The 22,482-nt window shown below is 36.8% G+C and overlaps 4 protein-coding genes across 5 annotated transcripts; all 4 read left to right on the forward strand.

Moving 5' to 3' along the window:
- Window positions 1-545: 545 nt before the first annotated feature.
- Window positions 546-3,381, forward strand: LOC103418305 (mitogen-activated protein kinase 7). 2 transcript variants are annotated; one of them, XM_008356436.4, is made up of 3 exons: window positions 546-1,065; window positions 1,787-2,213; window positions 2,561-3,381. In XM_008356436.4, exons 2-3 carry the CDS (start codon window positions 1,791-1,793, stop codon window positions 3,272-3,274), a joined length of 1,137 nt encoding a protein of 378 aa, XP_008354658.1. In that variant the 5' UTR covers window positions 546-1,065; window positions 1,787-1,790; the 3' UTR covers window positions 3,275-3,381. The 2 variants fall into 2 exon arrangements, with proteins under 2 accessions (XP_008354658.1, XP_070669969.1); XM_070813868.1 differs by having other exon boundaries at window positions 1,054-1,176.
- A 4,252-nt stretch (window positions 3,382-7,633) lies between these two features.
- On the forward strand, window positions 7,634-8,868 carry LOC103418304 (bZIP transcription factor 11-like). Its single transcript, XM_008356435.4, has one exon. It carries the CDS (start codon window positions 8,152-8,154, stop codon window positions 8,623-8,625), a length of 474 nt encoding a protein of 157 aa, XP_008354657.1. The 5' UTR covers window positions 7,634-8,151; the 3' UTR covers window positions 8,626-8,868.
- An 874-nt stretch (window positions 8,869-9,742) lies between these two features.
- Window positions 9,743-10,212, forward strand: LOC139191763 (uncharacterized). Its single transcript, XM_070812774.1, has 2 exons — window positions 9,743-9,819; window positions 9,915-10,212. The coding sequence occupies exons 1-2, from the start codon at window positions 9,743-9,745 to the stop codon at window positions 10,210-10,212; spliced, it is 375 nt and encodes a 124-aa protein (XP_070668875.1).
- A 9,480-nt stretch (window positions 10,213-19,692) lies between these two features.
- LOC103418302 (dehydrin Xero 1) lies at window positions 19,693-20,584 on the forward strand. Its single transcript, XM_008356432.3, has one exon. The coding sequence runs from the start codon at window positions 19,718-19,720 to the stop codon at window positions 20,384-20,386; it is 669 nt and encodes a 222-aa protein (XP_008354654.3). The 5' UTR covers window positions 19,693-19,717; the 3' UTR covers window positions 20,387-20,584.
- Window positions 20,585-22,482: the final 1,898 nt, after the last annotated feature.

Below are 22,482 nucleotides of genomic sequence, written 5' to 3' on the forward strand. Positions count from 1 at the left end.
AAAACGGGGATGAGTATCATTTCTTTGTCGTTGTACAGAAAAGTAATAATAATATCTCATAAATTGAAGGCATATTAAAAGTAATTGTGAAAATTTATTCATTTTGTGGTCATTAGAAAAATTGTACGTGAATGAAACTTATCATATTATTTTGAGGGGTTGAAATGATAGGTTTCGTTAATGAGTAATTCACTGTTTACCTTCAAATTGGACACAAATTTTGTCATTAAATTTTTTTCATTTAAGATATCTTAGAGATCAACACATGCTAAAGTTTCCAAACCAAATCTCACTAACACAGAGGCTAGTAATATTCATTTTCACGTGGAACATCTCGAGTTGAACTTAAATGACTAATGTCTAATTATTATAATTACCGCAGCGGCCTAACTCAGTTCATCCACCCCTATAAAAATATCATCGAATTATAAACAAATAGAACATTTTCCGTATGCAAAAATAGATAAAATGCAATGAATGCGTATGCCGTTGGTGGTACAAATTTCCAAATAAGTAGGGTTGAAAAACGGTACATTTCACATAGACGAGGGAAGTGATAAACTGATGGGTAAGCCGAGTTACCCAGAGCCGTCAACAGACGGCGTAATCTTAAATTCGACAGCATGATTTTATAGTGTTTGATTGATTGTGCATGAAGCAACAAAAACGAAGACCGAAAGAAAGAGAGATCTTATGTAGCTGTCATGTCGGTGTGGGGGTCATGGGTTGAGCTCCTTCCTCCTCCTCCTCTCTCCCGTGGGGGGTTAATTTGTATTTAACATTAACCCTCTCTCTCTCTCTCTCTCTCTCTCTCTCTCTCTCAAATCCCTCTCACTGATCACGACGAGAAAAAGAATCATAACTCGTGATGATGGTCTGATATCACTATGAGGCTTTGAGCCATTTATCTATATATTTACATCTATATATATATATATATATGTATGTATGTATTCGTATATATAAATATAGATAAGGGAGGATCTATGTACTTGCCAGTGACTTGTCCCCACGACCTTTAAGGATCCTCTCTTCTCCTGTTAATGTTGCTTGCCAATTATTGAGGTTTGTTCTTCTTTTCTCTTCTGGGTTTTTGTTCTTCTTCTTGAATTTTTGTGTAAAGTTTTAGAATTTAGCTATGAATTCGTGATTTGGGAGCTTTCATGTCCGTAAAAGGTAAAAACTTTGATTCCTCAGCTAGTCTTTTGATGCAATCGACATTCTACTTTAAACTAATTTAAATTCCGGGAGGGAATTTGAACTCGGGTAGTAAGTGTGCTTCTCAGTTTCAGTTTTGAGTTTGGTTTATTGGGTAGTTTTTTATGGTGTGTGGAAGTTGGAGAATTGTTGGTGTGAATGGGATTTCAAAAATTGCTGGGTTGACAAGTAAAAGAAAAAAGATGAAAAATTTAGGAGTTGAAAGTGAAAAAAAAAAAAAAAAAAAAAAAGAAGCCAAAAGTGGAAGTGAAATTCTGTGTAATTTTAAACGTAGGAGAAAAGTAGGAAGAATAACACAAACGGGGATTTGGGTGACTGCAAAAGATCCAAGTCTAGAAGTGTTAAGGGCAAGTAAGGATTGATTCCATTTTAAAGCTTACCTCTTCTTTACATACACACTCCAACACATCGTTTTCGGTTTCTGTAGAAAATTATCATCCAGTGCTTGTCGTACACTTCAATTTCTGTCACTTGGTATTTCATGTTGTTCTTGTTATATTTTTGTTGTTTGAAGGTTTTTATTAGAAGTATTTGTGTTTTAAGTTGGAAGGTATTGAGTGATTTGCAGGAAAATGGCAACTTTAGTTGAGCCTCCGAATGGAATTAGGCAACGGGGGAAGCATTATTACTCAATGTGGCAAACATTGTTTGAGGTTGACACCAAGTACGTACCGATCAAACCCATAGGGAAAGGAGCATATGGTGTAGTGTGCTCGTCAATCAATAGGGAAACGAATGAGAAAGTTGCAATCAAGAAGATCAATAATGTGTTTGAGAACAGCATTGATGCATTGAGGACTCTGAGGGAGTTGAAGCTTCTTAAACATATCCGGCACGAAAATGTGATTGCTTTGAAGGATGTTATGATGCCTATCCACAGGACAAGTTTCAAAGATGTGTACTTCGTTTACGAGCTCATGGATACGGATCTTCATCATATTATAAAGTCATCCCAACCACTTTCCAGTGACCATTGCAAATACTTCCTATTTCAGGTACTAGCTTTCTCTCAACTAGTGTTAATTACCTCATTAATTCCTCCGAGTAGTCATCCCAATTGGTTCATGCTAATTTTGAGCTGAATTAGTTCATGGAAATGTAAAAAATTCTGGAAAAGGTATAGGAACTGAATGAGTAGAAAGCATGTTACCGAAGTACATTTTGACCAAGCACAAGCAGACGTTTCAGCTTCTTGCATTTTCTTATGTAGAACTTAACACTCTGGTGTTTCTGTGCATTTCAAAGGCTGAAATTTTGGTTCCTCACCAAGCTTCAGTTAATCCTTGAGCTCTGCTCTTATAATAGTTGTTCTATTTGTGACTAATTTGGTTCGGCATTGTAGCTGCTTCGAGGGCTCAAGTATCTTCATTCAGCAAACATCCTTCACCGTGATTTGAAGCCTGGGAACCTGCTAGTCAATGCTAACTGCGACTTGAAAATATGTGACTTTGGGTTGGCCCGAACCAGCGGAGGTAGAGGCCAGTTCATGACAGAGTATGTTGTCACTCGCTGGTATCGTGCACCAGAGCTGCTATTGTGCTGTGACAATTATGGAACATCCATTGACGTCTGGTCCGTAGGATGCATCTTTGCTGAAATTCTTGGCCGGAAGCCAATCTTTCCTGGAACTGAATGCCTCAACCAACTAAAACTAATTATCAATGTTCTTGGTAGCCAGAATGAGCCTGATCTTGCATTCATTGACAACCCGAAAGCCAGGAAGTACATCCAATCACTGCCCCTTTCTAGGGGGACACATTTGTCCCGTTTATACCCCCAAGCCGATCCTTTAGCTATAGATTTGTTGCAAAGGATGCTTGTGTTTGATCCAACTAAGAGGATCTCCGTCTCAGAATCACTCCAACACCCTTACATGTCAGAGCTATATGATCCGAGGTCTGATCCTCTTGCCCAGGTTCCCATCAGCCTCGATATAGATGAGAATATGGGGGAACCAATGATCAGGGAGATGATGTGGAACGAGATGCTTCGCTACCATCCAGAAGCTGTCCAGATGCTTCACTACCATCCAGAAGGGGCTTATGTGCATGCTTAGATAAACTTTCAAAAGGCTTTCCAGTTTCAAAAACAATGTTTCTTCGTGCAATGTGTTTATTATTTATAAAAAAATCATGCAATAGAGAAACGTATTGTTGTTCATAATGATCTTGCCAAGATTTTGCATTATGTTCGGTAGCTTGAGGTCTCCCTGAACATTCCATCGCGTAACTCTGTATGTAATTATGCTTGTTACCTGAAGTCTACGACTATGATATCTTATTATGGATAATGCATGCAAGACATTTCCTGAGAAAAACCGAAAGGAACTGAATAAAGATGCGTCCATTTTTATTCACGTTCTTGTCTTCTGTTTCAATTATCCTTGTAGTTTTCTTTACTCAAAGGCAAAGATGTGTACTGTTTCTTCACATATTGGCAAGCTCAAGCTTAATAGGTAGATGTGTGGGTCGCTCAAGGCTTTAGTGTAGATGCTGAAGCATGTGCTTGTTTGCCTGAAAGTGAAAGGAATATATGAAATCATTCGTCGAAATTTCACTGTACGATTTGTGTCATTTGCTTGATATTTCGTGGTAGGCACAAATAGGAAACTACAATTGCCCTAGAGCTATGAAAACTTGATAGAGATACAGAGAAAGGGGGGAAAAGAAGCGCGGAGTAAGGGTGATGGGAGGGAGGTCGAAGATGCGTGTAAAAGGAAGGATGAAGAAGTGCGGAGTAAGGTGGTGGGAGGGAGGTCGAAGATGCGTGTATGAAATGCTACATAGAATGAAAACTAAGAACTAAAACGAACTTTAAGCTTTAATTTCTAATTTTTGTTTCAATCATTCTCCATAATTTGTACCTCCACCCTCCTCCATCTCCTTTTAGCTTCTCTATCTCTAACGAAAACTGAAAACTAAAACTATTAACGAAAAGGTTATTCCTTATGGAGTTATGCAACTTTGTAGTATAGAGCAGAGAACCATGAATGAAAGTCTGAGAAAGTAAACTAGGGAATTCATGTTTGTCTTGTATTTTGGATAATATCCAGAGGTGGATATGGATACATTAGGTGAGCCGAGGCATGGATAAAGCAGCTCAATACTGACCTACTGTAAGCACACAGTTGTTAATATGGCCCCTAGCTTTTGGTTAGAGATTGACTTTCAATGCCTATCGGAACCGAATATAAGACTGTTTTATAACTATTTCGTTTGTTGTTTTTAATTTCATCGTTTTGTTAACAGTAAATAGGAAATACAAGAGAGAAATGAGGGATGGACAAAGGTGGAGGATGAATGGTGGGAATAAAGCGGATATCGTAGAGTACACAAAATAAAAATTAACTAAAAACAAAGTTTAGTAGATTTTCTTTTCTATTTTCCACATTCTCCTTTATTTAATCCTCGACCCTTCACCCACCATTCTTCATTTCTCGTTCCTCTATATGCATTCTTTCTAGCTCTATCAAGAATTAAAATTATAAACAAAATAATTATCAAACGAGTCAGAAACTGCTATAAAAAAAATCAACTATTACTAAGACTAGTCGAGTGACAAGATGAAATCTTAAGCGTTCAAACATAAAAAGAGGGATACAAATGAGAAATAATCCTTGTTCTATTTCTAAAGCTGCTGCATCGATATGCAGCCTACTTTTTAAGTTTATTTTGGCAAACAAACTTTAAGAAAACATCTATCATATATATTATATCCTACCATATATACAAAAAAAAGCCATGACACTCGAAAGTTCACTTTAAAGCAAAAGGAGCATACAATTTGAGACCCAAAGAAAGAGACCTTCACAGAAGAAGTTGATAAGAATTGATATTTAGGTCTCCCAACTTTTCTTAACCCCTAATAAACCCACTAACAGCCCACAGCCCACCGCCCACCGCCCACTGCCCACTGCCTACCTCTCTTGCCTGCCTGGTTTCCTCCCACTTCTTTTTACAATGACTGGGTCCAAGCCTCCCAATGCAACTTGCAAGAAACATGTCATTGAAGTAATGGTCTTAAATTGTAATTTAATTAGGGTAATGATTTTTGAACTTACTACAATGTGTAGAAATGAGTTTTTTGGGCGACTTCGTTAGAAATTTTGTTCATTTTTTTCCTTTAACCTTTTATTTTGGATGATATTTCCATCATTGTTGCTCAAAAGGATGTTTTCTCCACGATGTGATAAATTCAAGGATTAACATTTATGGATTTTCAATTTAACGACTAAAACTCAGTTTGGGTCAAAGTTTATGACAATGCTTCACTTTTCTCTTTAAATGGATAGAGAATTTGGTACTTTCGATTTAACTTATAATTTTTCTACACATATAAATACAATATTAGATGCTAAGCTGAGAGTGCAAAAACCGCTACTATATCTTATTTGTGTTCAGTGTCCAGTATGAAAAGTGTGTTTGGCAAAAACGTAACGAGGAGCTGGCATCTTTAAATGAAAGATTACCTAATTCCACATGTATATCAAAAGTGGAATATCCTCTCTCTCTGTCTCTCTCTATATATATATATATTATGTATATATGTATATATGTATTTGAGTATGCAATATGTTAAATGGAGTAGACCTTGAAGTTGAGGAAGGGTCCAATATGTCATATGTGGTTTCCAAAGTCCAGAGTCCAATGGGGATCATTGTTAATAAAACAAATTGGTCACTTAAAATTATAAATGTCTAAAATTCATATGCTTAAATTGAATTACAAACACAATAAATATGAGAAATGACCGAAAAACTAAAAGCATAAAGTGTTTATTGGGAGAATTTCATGCCCTCGAAAATTGCATAATACATATTCAAGAATTGTTCGTGCATTGCTCGAGGGCACGAGAACTGCTCGAAAGGGACTCGAGTGGCTATGTTTTCTTCTCCTCTTTCTTTAAAAGAAAAACATAGCTCCATCGCTGGGCAGCCAATGACCAGTCATTTTGTAGGCTGCAGGGAGGGGGCCTTACCTGTGTAAGATGTAACCCTTCTTGTTATTGATCAATTTTAAGGGACCGTCTCTTAGAATTTTGACCACATACACGTGCCCTTGTATTGTTGGGATTCAACTAGAACAGCAACCATGTCAACACAAGACTCATGTGCGACTTTTGGTTGGTGTAACCTAATTATGCCACACTTGCCAAGTATATGATGTAAACTTGAGGAAAAAAATAGGCTATTTTTTGCAAAACTTCTTAAAACTCGAACCTAATTTCACTTTCTTTTATGGATTAAAATTTTGTCATTTTGTATTTTGAATTTCGATATTCGTTCCATTTTAGCTAAATTTTGTTTATTATGTTATATTGGTGTTGAATTGCTGACACATATGTGATGGAGGTGCCAACCGTATCAATGAACTGCACCACATTGTATATCATGATATAATTCAAGGACGATTGCTACATAATCTAAGAAGAGACGAGAGGAATACATATTACTTTAAAAGTAGTTTCAATTTACAAATTAATCTTAGAAAGTAACTTTTATCTCAATTTCATGCTGAACTTTTGTCTCACAAAATCAGGGGAAAATATTGACTCTTTGAAGAATACATACATATAGACAGAATGCAAACCAAGTCTTACGAAATTTCAAATACCGAGGACTTGGCCCTTAAGGCCCTGTTTGGCAGAACGGATAGGACAAGTTATACGGATTTGGGTGTTTGGCGTTTCCTCGTATTAAATAAGCACTTGATTAATTTAACCGATCTGCTTATTAGTTGGTTTTGCTCTCCTCTCTCGCGAACTCGGCCCTCTCTCTCCAACCGAACCTTTAATTTCGTACATGACGCTGAGTTATTTGAATTCAAAGCTTTTTTGACAGCAGATGTCAAATTTATTAAATGATATTTTAATAGAGTAATATAATATATAATAAATGTAGTTATGTTTTTGAAATATTTGATTGGTTGTCTTAATCATTGAACTCCATAAAAAGATAAAAAATTTATTAAATGACATTATTATTTAACATATCGATGAAGCAAAATATTATACAAAATGTCACATTGCCACATAAGTTATCAACTATCATATTGATGTTTAAAATTTGGCATCTCCTTAGGAGATGCTTTTAGGATTTGAAATGTATTTGGGTTTTTAGATAATTACATTGAATTCATATCCAGTCAGTATAAATAACACGATCATTAGTTCAATGTTACACCAAACGATCGATTAATTTAGTCAGTACTATTCGATGATTATTTATTCTATCCGATTAAAATAATCAGTATAGGCGCTAACAAACGAGGCCTAAAAGTCACATTATGTGTTGTCCCTTGTCCTCGTAATTATATTATATGACAATCAGACATGTTCTTAAATTGTTTTTAGTAGTTTATTTATTTTAAGCGGGCGTTGCTGGCCTATATATTCAACCAGCCACCACTCTTCAAAACCTCCTCTCCCTATCTTTCCTGCCTAGTAGTGCCTACCCCAAGATTTTGATCTCTCTCTCTCTCTCTCTCTCTCTCTCTCTCTCTCTCCTGGTTCTGAAAACCTTGTGTCTGCTCTTTCTCTCTCTCCTCTCCTGGTTCTGGAAACCTTCTCTCTTTCTTTCCTAGTTCTGAAAAACTTGAATCTGCTTCGAAATTCATATATAGCTTTTGTGGTATCCTTTTTCTCCAATGCTTAATATAAAAACCTATAAATATAATTATGTCTCCCGTACTCAGTGAAATCCTGCTCTCTGGGTGTATGATAAACCCCACCCTCCTTCGCAGAAGCCACTTAGTTCAATCCTTCTCTGTTGTCTTCCTCTACTGGTTTTACAACATTTTATAAACAAATTTTTACTTTTTTCTTAATTATTTTTCATATCTAGCATCTGGGTTCTTCAAATAATCACTCCAACTTTCTTGGGTAAGGAAAAAGTTTTTATTTTTTGGTTTTGTTAAGCATATAAACATTACGCGCATGGCTTCTTCAAGTGGGGTTTCTTCAGAGTCAAGCAAGCTCCAAAACTCAGGATCTGATGCAGATCTTAACCTAGTCATGGACCAGAGAAAGCGCAAAAGAATGCTGTCCAATAGGGAATCGGCACGTCGATCCCGGATGCGAAAACAAGAGCATATGACTGATCTAACGGCTCAGATTGGGCTGCTGATGAAGGAGAACAACCGGATCATCACATCCATGAATGTGACCAACCAGCTTTACATGAAGATTGAGGCAGAAAACTCAGTCCTCAGAGCTCAGATGGATGAGCTTACTAACAGATTGCAGTCCCTCAATGATATCTTGGATTGTATTAATTCAAGCAAATGGATTTATGAGGAAGAAGAAAATCATAATATTATTGGTGGAGGTGAAGGATTTCTGAATCCATGGAGTGCTGGCTTTTTGAATAATCAACCAATCATGGCCTCTGCTGACATGTTTATGTGCTAAACTCAGTTGGGTTAATCATGGATTAAGTGAGAGATTAGTGAAGTGAATTGAGATGTAACTACTAACAACATCCATGGCTTGTGTAGATTTGTTGTTACAATTGAATTATTAGTAGGTCACAGGTCGTTCTACTGTTGAACATGTAAAGCATGTGTAAGCAATCACTTTTGCTTTTCTTTTGGCTTCTAGTTTTGTTCCCAATTTTATGATTTAATAAAATACTTCTTGTTTATTTGCATACAATTTCAAGTTAATTGTGCTGTGTTAATAACGTTAGCATACTTTATTTTATTTTCTTAAAAATTAATAATGTTGGCATATTGCTGGAATTTTGTGTGGTTTTCATAGCTGGAATTGGATCATATGGTTAGACAAATTTTGCTTTTTAGCTAAAATAGTTCATGAAATTTTCATAACACATCATTTTGGTCTCTGAGATTGAAAATCAATAGAAATGGTCCCTGAGATTGTCTACCATCCCTTATTTTGGTCCTTCCATTAAAAACTCCGTTAAGAGTGTCCCGAAGCTCTTGGCCGAAAGTTTGGGCAATTTTCAAAGCTTTGTAACTCAATCGTTTTTTAACCAGCTTCGTAACTCAATCGTTTTTTAACCAACTTCGTAACTCAATCGTTTCTTAACAAGATTATACAATTTGGAAGCCCAATGGTTGCCGGAGATGACTGGAAAATAGCCTAAAAGGTGTATGGTCCGCAGGAAAACTGGAAAACTCGTCGGAAACTAAGTAAACTTTAAATGTTCATAACTTCTTCAATACTCAACGAAATCGAGTGATTCAAAAACGAAAATTGTTGACTTGCTGAGAGTACTGCTATTGAGAACCTCAAGTGCTTCTGTAAGGCAATTGAAGCCATATATGGAGCCACATACCTTTGCAAGCCAAATCATAAAAACTTGAAGAGGCTTTTATGCAAGGCAGACAAAAGAGGCTTTGAGCATGATAGGAAGTCTCGATTGTATGCATTAGGAGTGGAAGAATTGTCCTACTACTTGAGCTGGCCAATTCAAGGGCTGTCATAACAAGTCAACCATCATGCTTTAGGCTATGGTGTGACACATGGATTTGGCATGCATTATTCGGCGCTCCTGGATCAAACAATGATATCAACGTTCTTTGGTCTTCTCTTCTGTTCGATGATGTTGTCAATAGATGGGCACCAGAATGGAGGTACAAGGTAAATGGTAATAGGCATGAGCTAGGTTACTACCTAACTAATGGTATTTATCCTAGTTGGTCTACCTTTATGAAAAGTTATTCTCATCCCGATAGTGCGAAAAAGAAATTATTTTCGCAGAAACAAGAGTCTTACAGGAAGAATGTGGAGAGAGAGTTCGAGATCCTACAAGCTCGATGGGCCATTGTTAGAGGGTCTGCACGATTGTGGAATGTGGAATACCTCCATTCAATCATGATGACGTGCATAATTTTGCACAACATGATTGTGGAAGATGAGTATGTAGAAATTGAAGAAGATTCTGATGAAGATGTGAATGATGACCAACCAACATATGCGAGAGCTATGAAAAGAGATGTTGAATATCTCGCTACAACCACATACGAGACCTGACAGGATAGGATCACACTGAGTGAGTATATGAGACATTTAAATAGAATTCAAGCTCCTCAAGGTCATGACACACTCTGCAAGGATTTGGTTGAGCATATATGGCCCTGAGAAGGAGAACGTTGATGATGGATAATCTTAAGTGTATTAATGTGTTAGTGTTGGTGTATTAATGTGCTATGTTGGTGTATTAATGTGTTCTTGTGTTAAATTTAAGTGTGTTATGTTGTTAAAATTATGTAATAATTTTAAGTGTACTATGTTGGTATTTTCTAGTAATAAATTGAAGTGTATTCTTGTGACAAGTCTTTTGTCTAGTACGTTGTCAAAATTATTGAGGGCCGTTTGAATTATTGAAGGCATCTATTGTACATCAAAGTGTGCAACAATAAGTACAATAATTATTGAAGACATCTAAATTAATAGAAACAATAATTAATAAGCCATAAATTTAATACACACGATAATTAATAAGTCATAAACTTAATACAAACGACAATTAATAAACCACATAAACTTAATACAATTGTTAATTCATAAACTACATAAACTTAATAATGATATCCACCATCTTGACTTGGTGGTGGACTATAGCCTTGAGATGAATCATCATCTTGAAATATACTCATTGTGACATGCCTTCGCAAAATTTCCTTTTGCTTAGCACGTCAGAACTTCTTCCTCTCTGGAGTGTATTTGTTGAGGTCCTCTATCATGAAATTACATTTGAACTTTTCTTGCTCCCTATCCCCTTCGTGCGTCATGGCCAAATTCATTCGGGCCGCTTCTTCCTCCCGAGAGCTATGGCTTTTGGTCAATCTTGCAAATCCGGTAGCAATTTGTGCACTAATCGGATCTTGGGACTCCCTTTTTCTCTTTGCTTCCTTTTGCCTATCTCTTCTCGGGGGCCTTACAAAAGAAGAAGTTGGGGTCAATTCATCAACACCTTTATTGACATCATTTGTCTGTGCGGCTTCACTATGAAATAATCTTCCCCATTATTGGTCCGCATCGGTTCCCCATCTCGGACAATCCTTGAGGACTTTTCAAGCATGATGCAACTTAAAAGCTTGATTTTTTGGTGTAGTTCTTATCTTGTAAATTGCCCTTGCTTTGTCACCATATGTAAGAAATACATAAAAACAATTCATTGCAAAATAATATTATGTACATAACAAATAAAATATCAACAAAGAAACTCATAACTTCTGCGGTGCTCCTTCCACTAGCCATGTCAACCACGGCTCTCTCCAAGCTTCCCTTCCATAAAGTGTACGCTTTGTTGATAACCTTCCACTGATCATAAACACCACCACCTTCCCTTCGGCTGACATTGGAGTTTTCATGGAGCTTATCAATAATTTTACCCCACAAAACCTTTTTATTTTGATTTTTGCCAACGGCACCATCTTCGTTAATGGAAACTCTTGCCAAGCATAAAGCAACATCTTCCTCAAATGTCCAATTATGATCTCTAATATGCTCTTTTGCCATCTTGAAAATTTTGGAAATGGGAAGAAATGGTAGAAAGAAAAATTGGAAGAATTGTAGGACAAAAATGAGTTTTGTGTGGATGTTTGAACATACATAGGTATTTATAGAGTTTTTGGGTGAATTTTGAGTTAAATATTTTTTTTTAAATTTATTTTAGCCGTGGATTTAAATTTGGACCATTAGATCCTTTTTTTACCGTTAAATTTGATTATATTCGACCTCTGCCGTTGAATTCAATAAATATATAAATATAAAACTAAAAAAACATTGAATGTAGTCGTTGGATAAATGTGAATTGGAACCGTTGGATTAAAAAGAACCGTTGGCTCGGCTGTCGCAAGTGGCCGACATGCCCACGTGGGTGAGGCCATGCCGATCATTCCGTTGGCGCATCTGAAGCATGCGCACGTGGAAAGGTGGAGTTTGTCACTTAAGCGCCAATTCCCAGTTACGTTGGTGGAGCCCACACCAATTTCTGGGTTAAACTTGGGCCGGTTTTTGGTTTTTTTATTTTTTTATTTTAGGTTTTAGGTTTTAAGTCCAAATTAGAACTTGTGTTGGAATGGATTTGGGGGGGGGGGGGGAATAGAAGAGGAATTATAGGTTTTAGGCCATGGGTTGGAGTTGGCCTAAGAAACACCAGTTAACATAGGGCCTTGAAAAGGTCCAAGATAGGGCCTTGAAAAGGTCTAAGGGACATATAAGCCTAAGGCTGAGAAGCCTGGAAAATGACACAACCTGAATACCGCTCGGATATCGGCCGAGCGATATAGGCCTCAAATGCTTATTGAAGAGCACGTGGGCAAACTGACAGCTTTATAACACGAGTTTGCAGAGAAAAGTCCACTCATATGTCATTCAAGCTAGATGGCGACTTGGGAACAACAATGAAGACCCAAGATGGGACACAAAATGAGTTGAAGCGGCGTTCGGGGAGATTGGGTTAATTAATCGAGGCCAACAGGGGGAAATGGGCTACTTTATTCTATGACAACATGCATTTGGATGCACAGCAACCACTTCACCGTAAATGTTTGGTTGACAGGTAAAAAGGTGTCATCGAGCTAGTTCTTGTAGAGTGGCACATTAAATGCTCCCTGTGAAAGACCCAAGGAATGAGGGTTCATTGGAGGCCTCTATGAAGGGGCATGAACCCCCAATATCAAGGTTGGACAACTTGAGAAAGTGAAATTGATGTATTAGCCAAGCGTTATTTTTAATCTTATAATCAATAGAATTCAACAACACAGTGGACGTAGACCAAGTTTTGCAGGGTGAACCACTTATATCTTTGTTCATTTTAATTCTAGGCCATATCCAAGAGCCCACCAAGGATCATATATTTTTTATCATTGGGTTTAAAGTATGTTAGTGTCCACATGGATTCATGACACACCCCTTCCCGAAGGAGGGCATGCTGGCCGTCACGATCCGAAATAATACTCATTGGTACTCTATATGCATCAAAACATAATAAGGATGCAACAATATAACAGGTGAAATAAGGAATCAACCGGAAACCCTGCAGCTGTCCTGTACAGTTAATTCTATAGCTCAAAATCCAATCCAACCGGAGTCACCACTGTGACCTGTACGACACTACTCTGCACATAAATTAGAACTACTTGAAGTAGTCTGTACGATAAGAATGGTGTAAGAATACGCTCTAGTGCTTCTCTCATCAACAACTGTATAATAATCTAAAGTCACCTACAAGTCGGAACCACCTCTCATGGTCTGTACGACATGCACCTACTTAGATCCAAGGTGATCGTGTGGTGCAGGATGAATAATATAAGCACTAACACTAGGAGTGCAGGTTATGAGCTCTCAACACAATTCACATCATCAATAAATCACATGAACAATATAAACCTCACCTGATACTCACATGTGCGTCCACAACACCATTTCACATATATGCATCAAATACTAATTCACATATTTCATATAATATGCATGCATGGCATACTTTCTGGTTTTGATAAAGATTTCTGAATTGAGCTATTTGAAGATTTATATGCATATTATATACTATTTTTCTGGGAAAATATACATGTTTTACAGCGAGGGGTTAGAAATGTTATTATATGAGATATTTTCGAAAAACTTTGTTTTACTGACCCACTCAATCTTGTTTTGCGCCCCTCTAGGTTCTAGTTAGCAGTGTTGGTGGCTCACGAGGATTCCCACGGTGTTCTAACAGAATTCACAAAAGTAGGACTCACCATCGGGTGTTACATCTTAGTAATTGTATCTTTAAAGCTTCAGAATTGTGTAAATGGTTACGTCACTCTCACGTGACGGCCAACATGCTCTCTTTCGGGACGGGGTGTGTCATTTAACGTACAAAACTGACACACCCCGATCCTAGAATCAAGGCGTGCTGGTCGTCGCGTGGGCGTGACGTAACCAAAAGTGCGACACAGAAGCAATAGATAAGAGAAATATGAAGGAATAAAAACCAATTACTAGCAATAATATCCAACTAGCATGCTAGAGTAAGTTTAGGTGTGAAACACACATATTCAGAGCGTAAATACTAGGTGCAGTCAAGTAGGACTATAACTAAATTACAACACCCGAAGGTGAGTCCTACATTTATGTAGTCTGTCAGAACGCCGTGTAAATCCTCGTGAGCCACCACACCGCTAACTAGAATCTGGAGGGGCGCAAAACAAAATTGAGTGGGTCAGTAAAACAAAGCTTTTCGAAAACATTTCAATTAATAACATTTCTAACCCCTCGCTGTAAAACCTGTATACTTTCCCAAAAAATAACATAATATGCATATAAATCTTCATATATCTCAAATCACGAATCTTTACCAAAAACCAGAAAGTATGCCATGCTATAAGCGTCAATAACAGAATAAGGATGCAACATTATAACAGGTGAAATAAGGAATCCGCCCCGGACCAGGATGTGACAATTCATTTGGGTTTGACCTCCAATTTTGAGCGTTAACACACTTGACTTTATTTATTATTAATATATTTTACCTAACTTTTGACACTCGTTTTTTGGACCCACTTTGTAATACTTATTAATCATCCAAACGTCTATTTTTTAGAACATTCATAGATCATCCTTGCAAAAAGTTAGACAAATTCAAAACCATTAATACATTCATTAGTTGTGGAAAAATTGACGAACACAGTTCTACAAAGCAACCCTAAACCCTGAATCCAACGGTCATATGGTTTCAGATTTGGGTGGTTTTTGGTAGACATCAACTTTGAGGAAAGTCCTAAAAGATAGATGGTTCAGATCATTAAAATATATTACGGAGTGGGCCTTACAAGAACGTGTCAAAAGTTGTGTAGAAAAAGTGGTGCGACGGATCCATCTCATTTTCAAAGTGAGACATATCAACTCTATCGCTCATTTTTATTATAACACATAAAATAGTATATCACTTGACTTGTGTTTCAATACCTGTAAAAAGTTTTATGCATTGAGAACTCAAGCCATTAACTATATAATACTATTTTTATGTCTAATCAAGTTCTCAATTATCCCATAAGAATGGATTTGAATCATATCCGGATTCAAATTATGAGAATCCTAGGGATCCTCACATCTTAGCTATTCATCGTGCATTGTGTGGTCAGAAATTATTTGATTTTTTATTATTTAAAATTAAACACAAATAGTACCTGACGAAAACTGACCTCATGCCAAACCTAAGCATGATAATTACTAATTAGTTATTCTTAATTGGTTTGTTGATGAGAGCATGTGGCCAACCAATTATGACAATGCTCACGTGACCAAGAAAGTTTAATTAATTATAATGACTGAAAGCTAAAGCGTGTTTAGAGTTCTTTTGTTCTCAAATTAAAAGTAGGCTTTGATAATCTACGGAGTACCTAATAAATCAAAATTGCAATTATTGACTTGACATGCCTTCCTTTTTTTCCTTGTTTTTTTTTTTGAATGAGGATTTTTCAACTAGATTTTACCTACACTTATGCTGGATAGTCTTCAATATTCCGTACTATTGGAAAGTCCAACTTGATATTATTAGATTGGTAAATATCCAAAAATAATATTTTGTTTAACCTTAACCGTTTATTTGTCGTATTATTGAATAGTTCAGACTATTAAAAAAATTGTTTATTTTGATCTTAACCCATTATTTCAATCTCGCTCGCTCTCCTAAACCATTAATTAACTCTCGCTGAGTACTTGAGTTGACCATCGTGGCTTAGAGCATCTCTAATGGAGATGTCAAAAGATAAATGTCAAATGTTAATTTGATGGCTAACGTGGCAATGTTAGATTTTCTCTTTTTTCATCCGATTTGTTTTTTGTTATAAATGATATTGTAGAATCCATTTTTTAAAGAAATCAATTAAAATAAATTTTTAAAATTTATAATTTGTGCATTAATGGGACCAACACAATGAAATAATTAAAAATTATTTGACATCATCTGTTCTCATATGTCAAATTTGACATATGAAAACTCATATGTCAAATTTGACATATGAAAACTCATATGTCAATCCACATAGGATTGACATATCGGTTGGAGCTTACTCTTGCCTTCAAATTTGATTACATAACATTTCACTAAGGATTTAACATTTTTTTTAGAAATGATCTTATGTATTAAACATCTTTGGTGTTTTTATGTATTAAACATGACGTAAAGAAACACCAGCGTCTCCTTCGATAATTGATAAAATAATTAACTCCTATGGTGATCATGATTTCACTTTGAAAGAGATTGTACTAGATTGGGTGGGATCATTTCTTTGTTTTAGGTGCCAAAATGTGAACCGAACCACTCAAAAAAGAGAAAGTAATTTCTACCTACTTATTTTCTTCACACTCGTATTCATTTTTAACATTTAGATTGAATCAATAAAAAAAAAATTAAAACGGCAAAAATAAATCGGAGTACACGGAGAAGAAGAATGCAAAAATCATTTCCCCACTCAAAATTAGACCAAGAGCATAACTATTCTGGCCACTCACTTATCAAAGATTGAATTTGAAACTTCCTGAAAACATTTTCTTGGTATTCCTCTTCATTTGAAAGTAAAAAGTCTTAGGTTCAAATCTCATGGATAGCGAATTCGATACCAAATTAAGCTACCTATGGTGTGACTTAACCGAACTCTCTCTTCTCTTAGTATAAAAATATTAATGTACTCAAAAGAAAAAACACAACGTTAACAGGAAACAAAACAACCTCTGCTTACACCCAAGGGCTGTGGAGGGGTATTCCAAACGTCATAAAACTACGATTCCAAAACTGCAAGATCTCTACCTCTACGGGCGGGCAATGCTAAAGTTTAAAAAGAGTGGGGGAAAAATGTTAACAGAGACATATTTTCCTAAATCGTTTTCGGATTTAACTAGATGAATGTCCAGATTGGGGTCTGCTCTTCTTGTAGTAACTCCCAAATCTTTGGGGAACCGGAGCCTCGTATGATGAATCCCCAAACCAAAAAGCCGCCTTTCAAAATAATTTTGACGGATGTGACAAAATGGGGTAAAGTGAAACACAAAGTTAATTTTTAAGTGATTGGTAAGTAAAACATTTTGAGTTATAATTGGCAAAGCGAGAATAAGATTGAGCTAAGAAGGTGGTAGTTGTGGAGCAAAAAATAATTCCAAAAATCGTAGGGCGACATGTGGATATTTTTTCTTTCAAGATAGACAGGATTGATTTCACTAAATGGGCAGGGCTCTCAAATATTCCCAGGAGCAGCTCAACATCCTTAGAAGTTCAAGCAGCGGACAACGACTGATCAAAGCTCCCCGTCGCATGGAAAAGTTAAATGTGTTAAAGATAAGGTTAATTACTAAATCCTATATTTAATACATTCTCAATTAAAGATCAACTCAATCAAGAAAGGAATCCCTATCACAATTATCCCAATATATTTTCTTCTAATGAATATCTCGGGAACTTTCTTTCCTCATTCATCCAACGGATGACATACTATTGACCCTAAAAACTACCAAGCCTACGTGACGCGCATGCCAAGTAACTAATAAGCTAACTACGCCCTTTGGTTATGTGCAGGGCGTGCCAACTCGACGGTCGAACTCAATCGGGGAGTAAAATGTGTTGATGTTGCGTTGAGCCCGTCGTTGACTTCTTAATCCTGCGATTGCGGCTGAGGAAGGAACACGTCTCAGCCTTTGGGTTCTAGAGCCTGAAGACAAGGCTGCTAGTTCTGTGAAGTTCATGAATCGTCAGCACCGGGTTCAGTCACGATGATTATATTCGTAAGAGTATAACCACGCTGAACTGGCACTAGGAAAATAGACGCAAGTACTCGAAAGAGATGTATTTCTTGATAGTAAATGTGGTTTGATCGTCGAAATGCTGAACTCTAAAACTCACTTACGAATATCCAATCATAAAACAACTCGGCTTTCAATGTGCCGAGCCTAGTAACCTGTAACACCTCACTTCGCTAAGAAGGCTGATGAGATGACCTCTACCAACAGGAACTCGAAAGTCCCTGTCGACCAAGACTTGGATAAATAACCATTCGATCTCGAAGCAGTGCTGTTTATCCAAACTGAAGGTGCTCTTTGATCTGCTAATTCTACGCTCCATTGATGTTTATCCAAACTGAAGATATCACCGGTTGCCTTCACAGTGCTGTTTATCCAAACTGAAGATGTGTTGGCAGAAGAAATAGGAAAAGGATAAAATCTCAAAGGTTGTTGAGAAGCTTTGCGCAATGCAATTTGTGTGTTGAATTGGAGGGTCTTGAATGATGCACTCTCTTCTCTATTTATAGTAGCAAACCCCTTCATGGCCGAGCTAGAATCGTACTTGGATTAGAACTCCTCAACCCAATCTGATTAGGTCTCGGCCAATCCTAGCTCCAATATGACTTTGAATCAACCTCTTTTAACGAACCAGATTCATCCCCTAAATCTCAGCATCCTCAGCCTTAGCCTTAAGACTCCTTGTTGCACTAAGTCTCGATTACCCTACCTTTATCTAAACCAATCTTCATTGCAGTAAGACTCGCCCGACCCTAACTAAATGGCCCATGACAACTGGACGGCCCATGATAGAACTCTAAGTAGTCACTAGGCCAAGAGTCACTAAACTTGACCCAAACTATCATTTTGGGCCCAAACACATACCTTGCCCAATAAGATGTCGCCGTGTGTAGGGCAAAACCCTAAACCCATGGCCTGCCACTTCCTCTTATAATATAAATAACTCATCTCCACCATATTTTGGTAAGCTTTTTGCTACGCATACAAGCCCTAAACATTTACTCTTTTTAGATAAACTAACTTAGGCATCAGAGATCCATTGGCCAAACCGCTCATCCCACCTTGCCAAACCCCGCCCCCCACCTAGTGGGTGTGTAAGGCTTTGATCTTTGATCAAATGTGTTGATTGTTTTATAAGTACAATTTTGTCAAAACTGAAGACGGTAAAAGTTTGCTACCATTGTAGTTTAAAGAAGCCCTGCTGCCATTGTAGAGCAAAGAAGCCTTGAAAACACACTGTTTGCATCACGTGTGACTTCTATTGCTCAATATAACTGGTTTTGCCGAGTCCACCCAACATATGGTGATCAGCCCAACATCACTAGGCCACAAACAAGGCCTATTGGACCCGTATGTCAGCAACCCCAACTTGATAAAATTGGGCCAGTTCAGTAATGCCCATGAACCAATGGAAAATATCTCTCTACGTGGGACCCGATAAACGATAAAATCTCCCTTCCATCATTATCTAAGTCAGTAATGCAACATCAAGATTAATAATAAAAACACGTGTCAAAATATGACACGTCTCACTTCCAAAGTTTCAAAACACATGTACGGACGTAAGCTAGTTCACAAGACAACTCGGTGAAGTGTCGCGAGCCTTTTAGCTTGATGACAAGGACGGATCTTATCTTCTCTAAGATATTTTAATTTTTATGCCGACATCAACATAGTACACCTGTCCTCATAAAATGCCAGGTGTCCTCAGCTACTAAAGTGGCAGGAAGGCATGGATACACTCTAGTGCATGCACACCCCTGCATGTCTACAGTCTACAGTCTACGTAGTTAGCCTATATAAACAACACTATCTCATTTCAAATCCATCAAAACATTTCATCAAAATGGCGAATTATCAGTCTCAATATGGTACAAAGCCCCAAGACACAGATGAGTTTGGAAACCCGATTCAACAGGGTACTACGGGAGGCTTCGGTAGTGCCACCACTGGTACTGGGTACGGGACCACTGAAACCCCGTACACAGGAGGGCAGCAGCAACAAGAGAGAGGTACTGGCATGACTGGAAGTGGTTACGGGACTACTGATGCCCCGTACACAGGAGGGCAGCAGCAACAAGAGAGAGGGATGATGGATAAGATCAAGGACAAGATTCCAGGAACTGGTGGTGGACGTAGGGATGACGACCCCTACTCATCGAATGCCCAGACCGGTACTGGCATGACTGGAACTGGGTACGGAACTACTGACGCCCCGTACACTGGAGGGGAGTACGAAGAAAGGGGGATGATGGACAAGGTCAAGGACAAGATTCCGGGGACTGGGCAGAGGGATGAAACCTACTCATCTAAGACGGCCTCCACCACCGCACCTTACGGTGGCACCACCGGAGAGCACCAGGAAAAGAAGGGCGCCATGGACAAGATCAAAGAAAAGCTTCCCGGTGGACGCCATTAAATATATATGTGTGTGCGCGCGTATGTATTCTAGGGTCTTTTGATGTGCTAATAACCGGTGCTTGGTGTGATTGTGTGAACGTAATTTCTTTCTTACGTGCGCGAGTGAGCAGCGAGCACTTCGCAGTGTCAGTGTGTGTTTTGTAATCGGTACTTTGTGGTTTTATCAATAGAGCAATAGTATTCTAGTTTCCGTATATTTTAACCCGTTCTTTGATTGGGAATCTCACTATATCAAAAGATAAGTTAAATAAAGACAATTCTGTAATTTTACTGGCCTCCATTGAACTGGAGCGCCAACGGAAGGAATCATTCTTTGGCAACGTTCAATGATTGAAACTTCAATCAGAAACGAAAAGAAATTGATCGAATTTTTTTCATCTAATTAAATAGGATTAAAATCACATAAAATACTTATAATAGTATAAAATTATTGTAGTATAGATGTTCATACAACGTCGTTTTTTTTAATGATTATTTGGATAATTTATGTAAAAACAATTCCTAATTAACTACTTAAGATTAAAAATTCTTTGAAGAGTTTTTGAACTTGAATAATATTAAAAACGTTTTTAATTAAAATTTAATAGTAAATTCTCCCAAAAATAATACAACAAAAGAGAAGAGTTTTTTAAATACCAATTTATAAAAACACTAGAACTCCATGACCTATTAATCCTATGCATTTATATCAATTATTTATGATCTACACATGTCATTTTGAAGATTATGTTTTCTTAATATATATCCTACTTGGAACCTCTAACATAGAACGTATATCTAACATGCAATTCGTCCGGACGTTCGGATCAAATCTGAACATGAAACTCATTAGGTTTTATGAAAACTCTTTGAAAAATCATGCAACCCTTAAAACGTGGTGTTCATCTTAAGTGAAATTACAATTAATAATCACAAGAAGCCAGCGTCAATTTCAGGGAACTTTCTGACAAAAATTACATCAAATTAATTTTCTAAAGATCCTAATGGTGATCAAGCATTAAGATAATTAGATAGTTTTAATCACAGTGCACTACTACAATATTAGCTTTAGGTGGTTGATGATGGTGGTGGATATTAAAAACATCCTGTCAGATAAATTATATCCGACACATCATTTAATTAGTGGCGGATATTAGAAAAATTATGTCGGTTATATCCTATATAAAGTCCTGGCGGATATAAAAAATATCATGTCGGTTATAACCGACAGTAATTTTTAATACTTTTTTAAAAATAATTTTGAAAGATTTTGGCGGTTTTTAAGTTAATGGTGGCAGTTATAACCGACAGAAATGGACTATTTTATTATTTTACCTTCTGGCGGTTATTATTTTAGTATTTTGGCAGTTATAATCGACAGAAATAAAAAATTTATTATTTTAAAATGTTATATTGATTAAAAAGAAATAAATAAACACATTTAAATTTTTTTTTTCACTTATGACTCTAAAGTCTAATGAATCTAATTCCCCCGAGCCATAAATTTTTTGAGAGAATAATAACAACATACTACAATCTGAAGCTCTATCATTTTTGTAATAACGATTATGCTCCCTCACAGAAAAGCAACAAGATACAAAGAAATTCAAATAAATTTTTTCAATGCGTCACAAAGCACATTGTATGGCACATAAACATACATGAACATCTGATGTACTCTATCATGTCTGATTTTATTATTTTAAAATGTTATGTTGATTAAAAATAAATAAATAAGCACATGTTTTAAATATTTATTTTTTTTCACTCATGGCCCTATCAGATATAACCGACACGAACAAAGCAAAATTTTCGACGGTTCTCCGAATGTTTTTATTTTTTGCGATTTTTTACACATGCTATCTCGGAGTATATATACACATATTTGACGGTTGGATCGTTGAAACTAATTTCGTAGAATGCATATCCTGTCAAATTGATAGATTTAACAAACATTTAAGAGTTAATGTTATACTTCCATTAAGTATTAAAATAAGATTTATCCACTAGTGTAAATATTTTAAATTGAAGATCGAATTCATTCATTGCATTCTTATAGGGTCGAGGAGTGCAGCTGTAAAAAATCATCAAAATCGGAGCTAAAATAACCGTTAA

Source organism: Malus domestica, chromosome 15 (genome assembly GCF_042453785.1).
Source record: "Malus domestica chromosome 15, GDT2T_hap1".
NCBI lineage: Eukaryota > Viridiplantae > Streptophyta > Magnoliopsida > Rosales > Rosaceae > Malus > Malus domestica.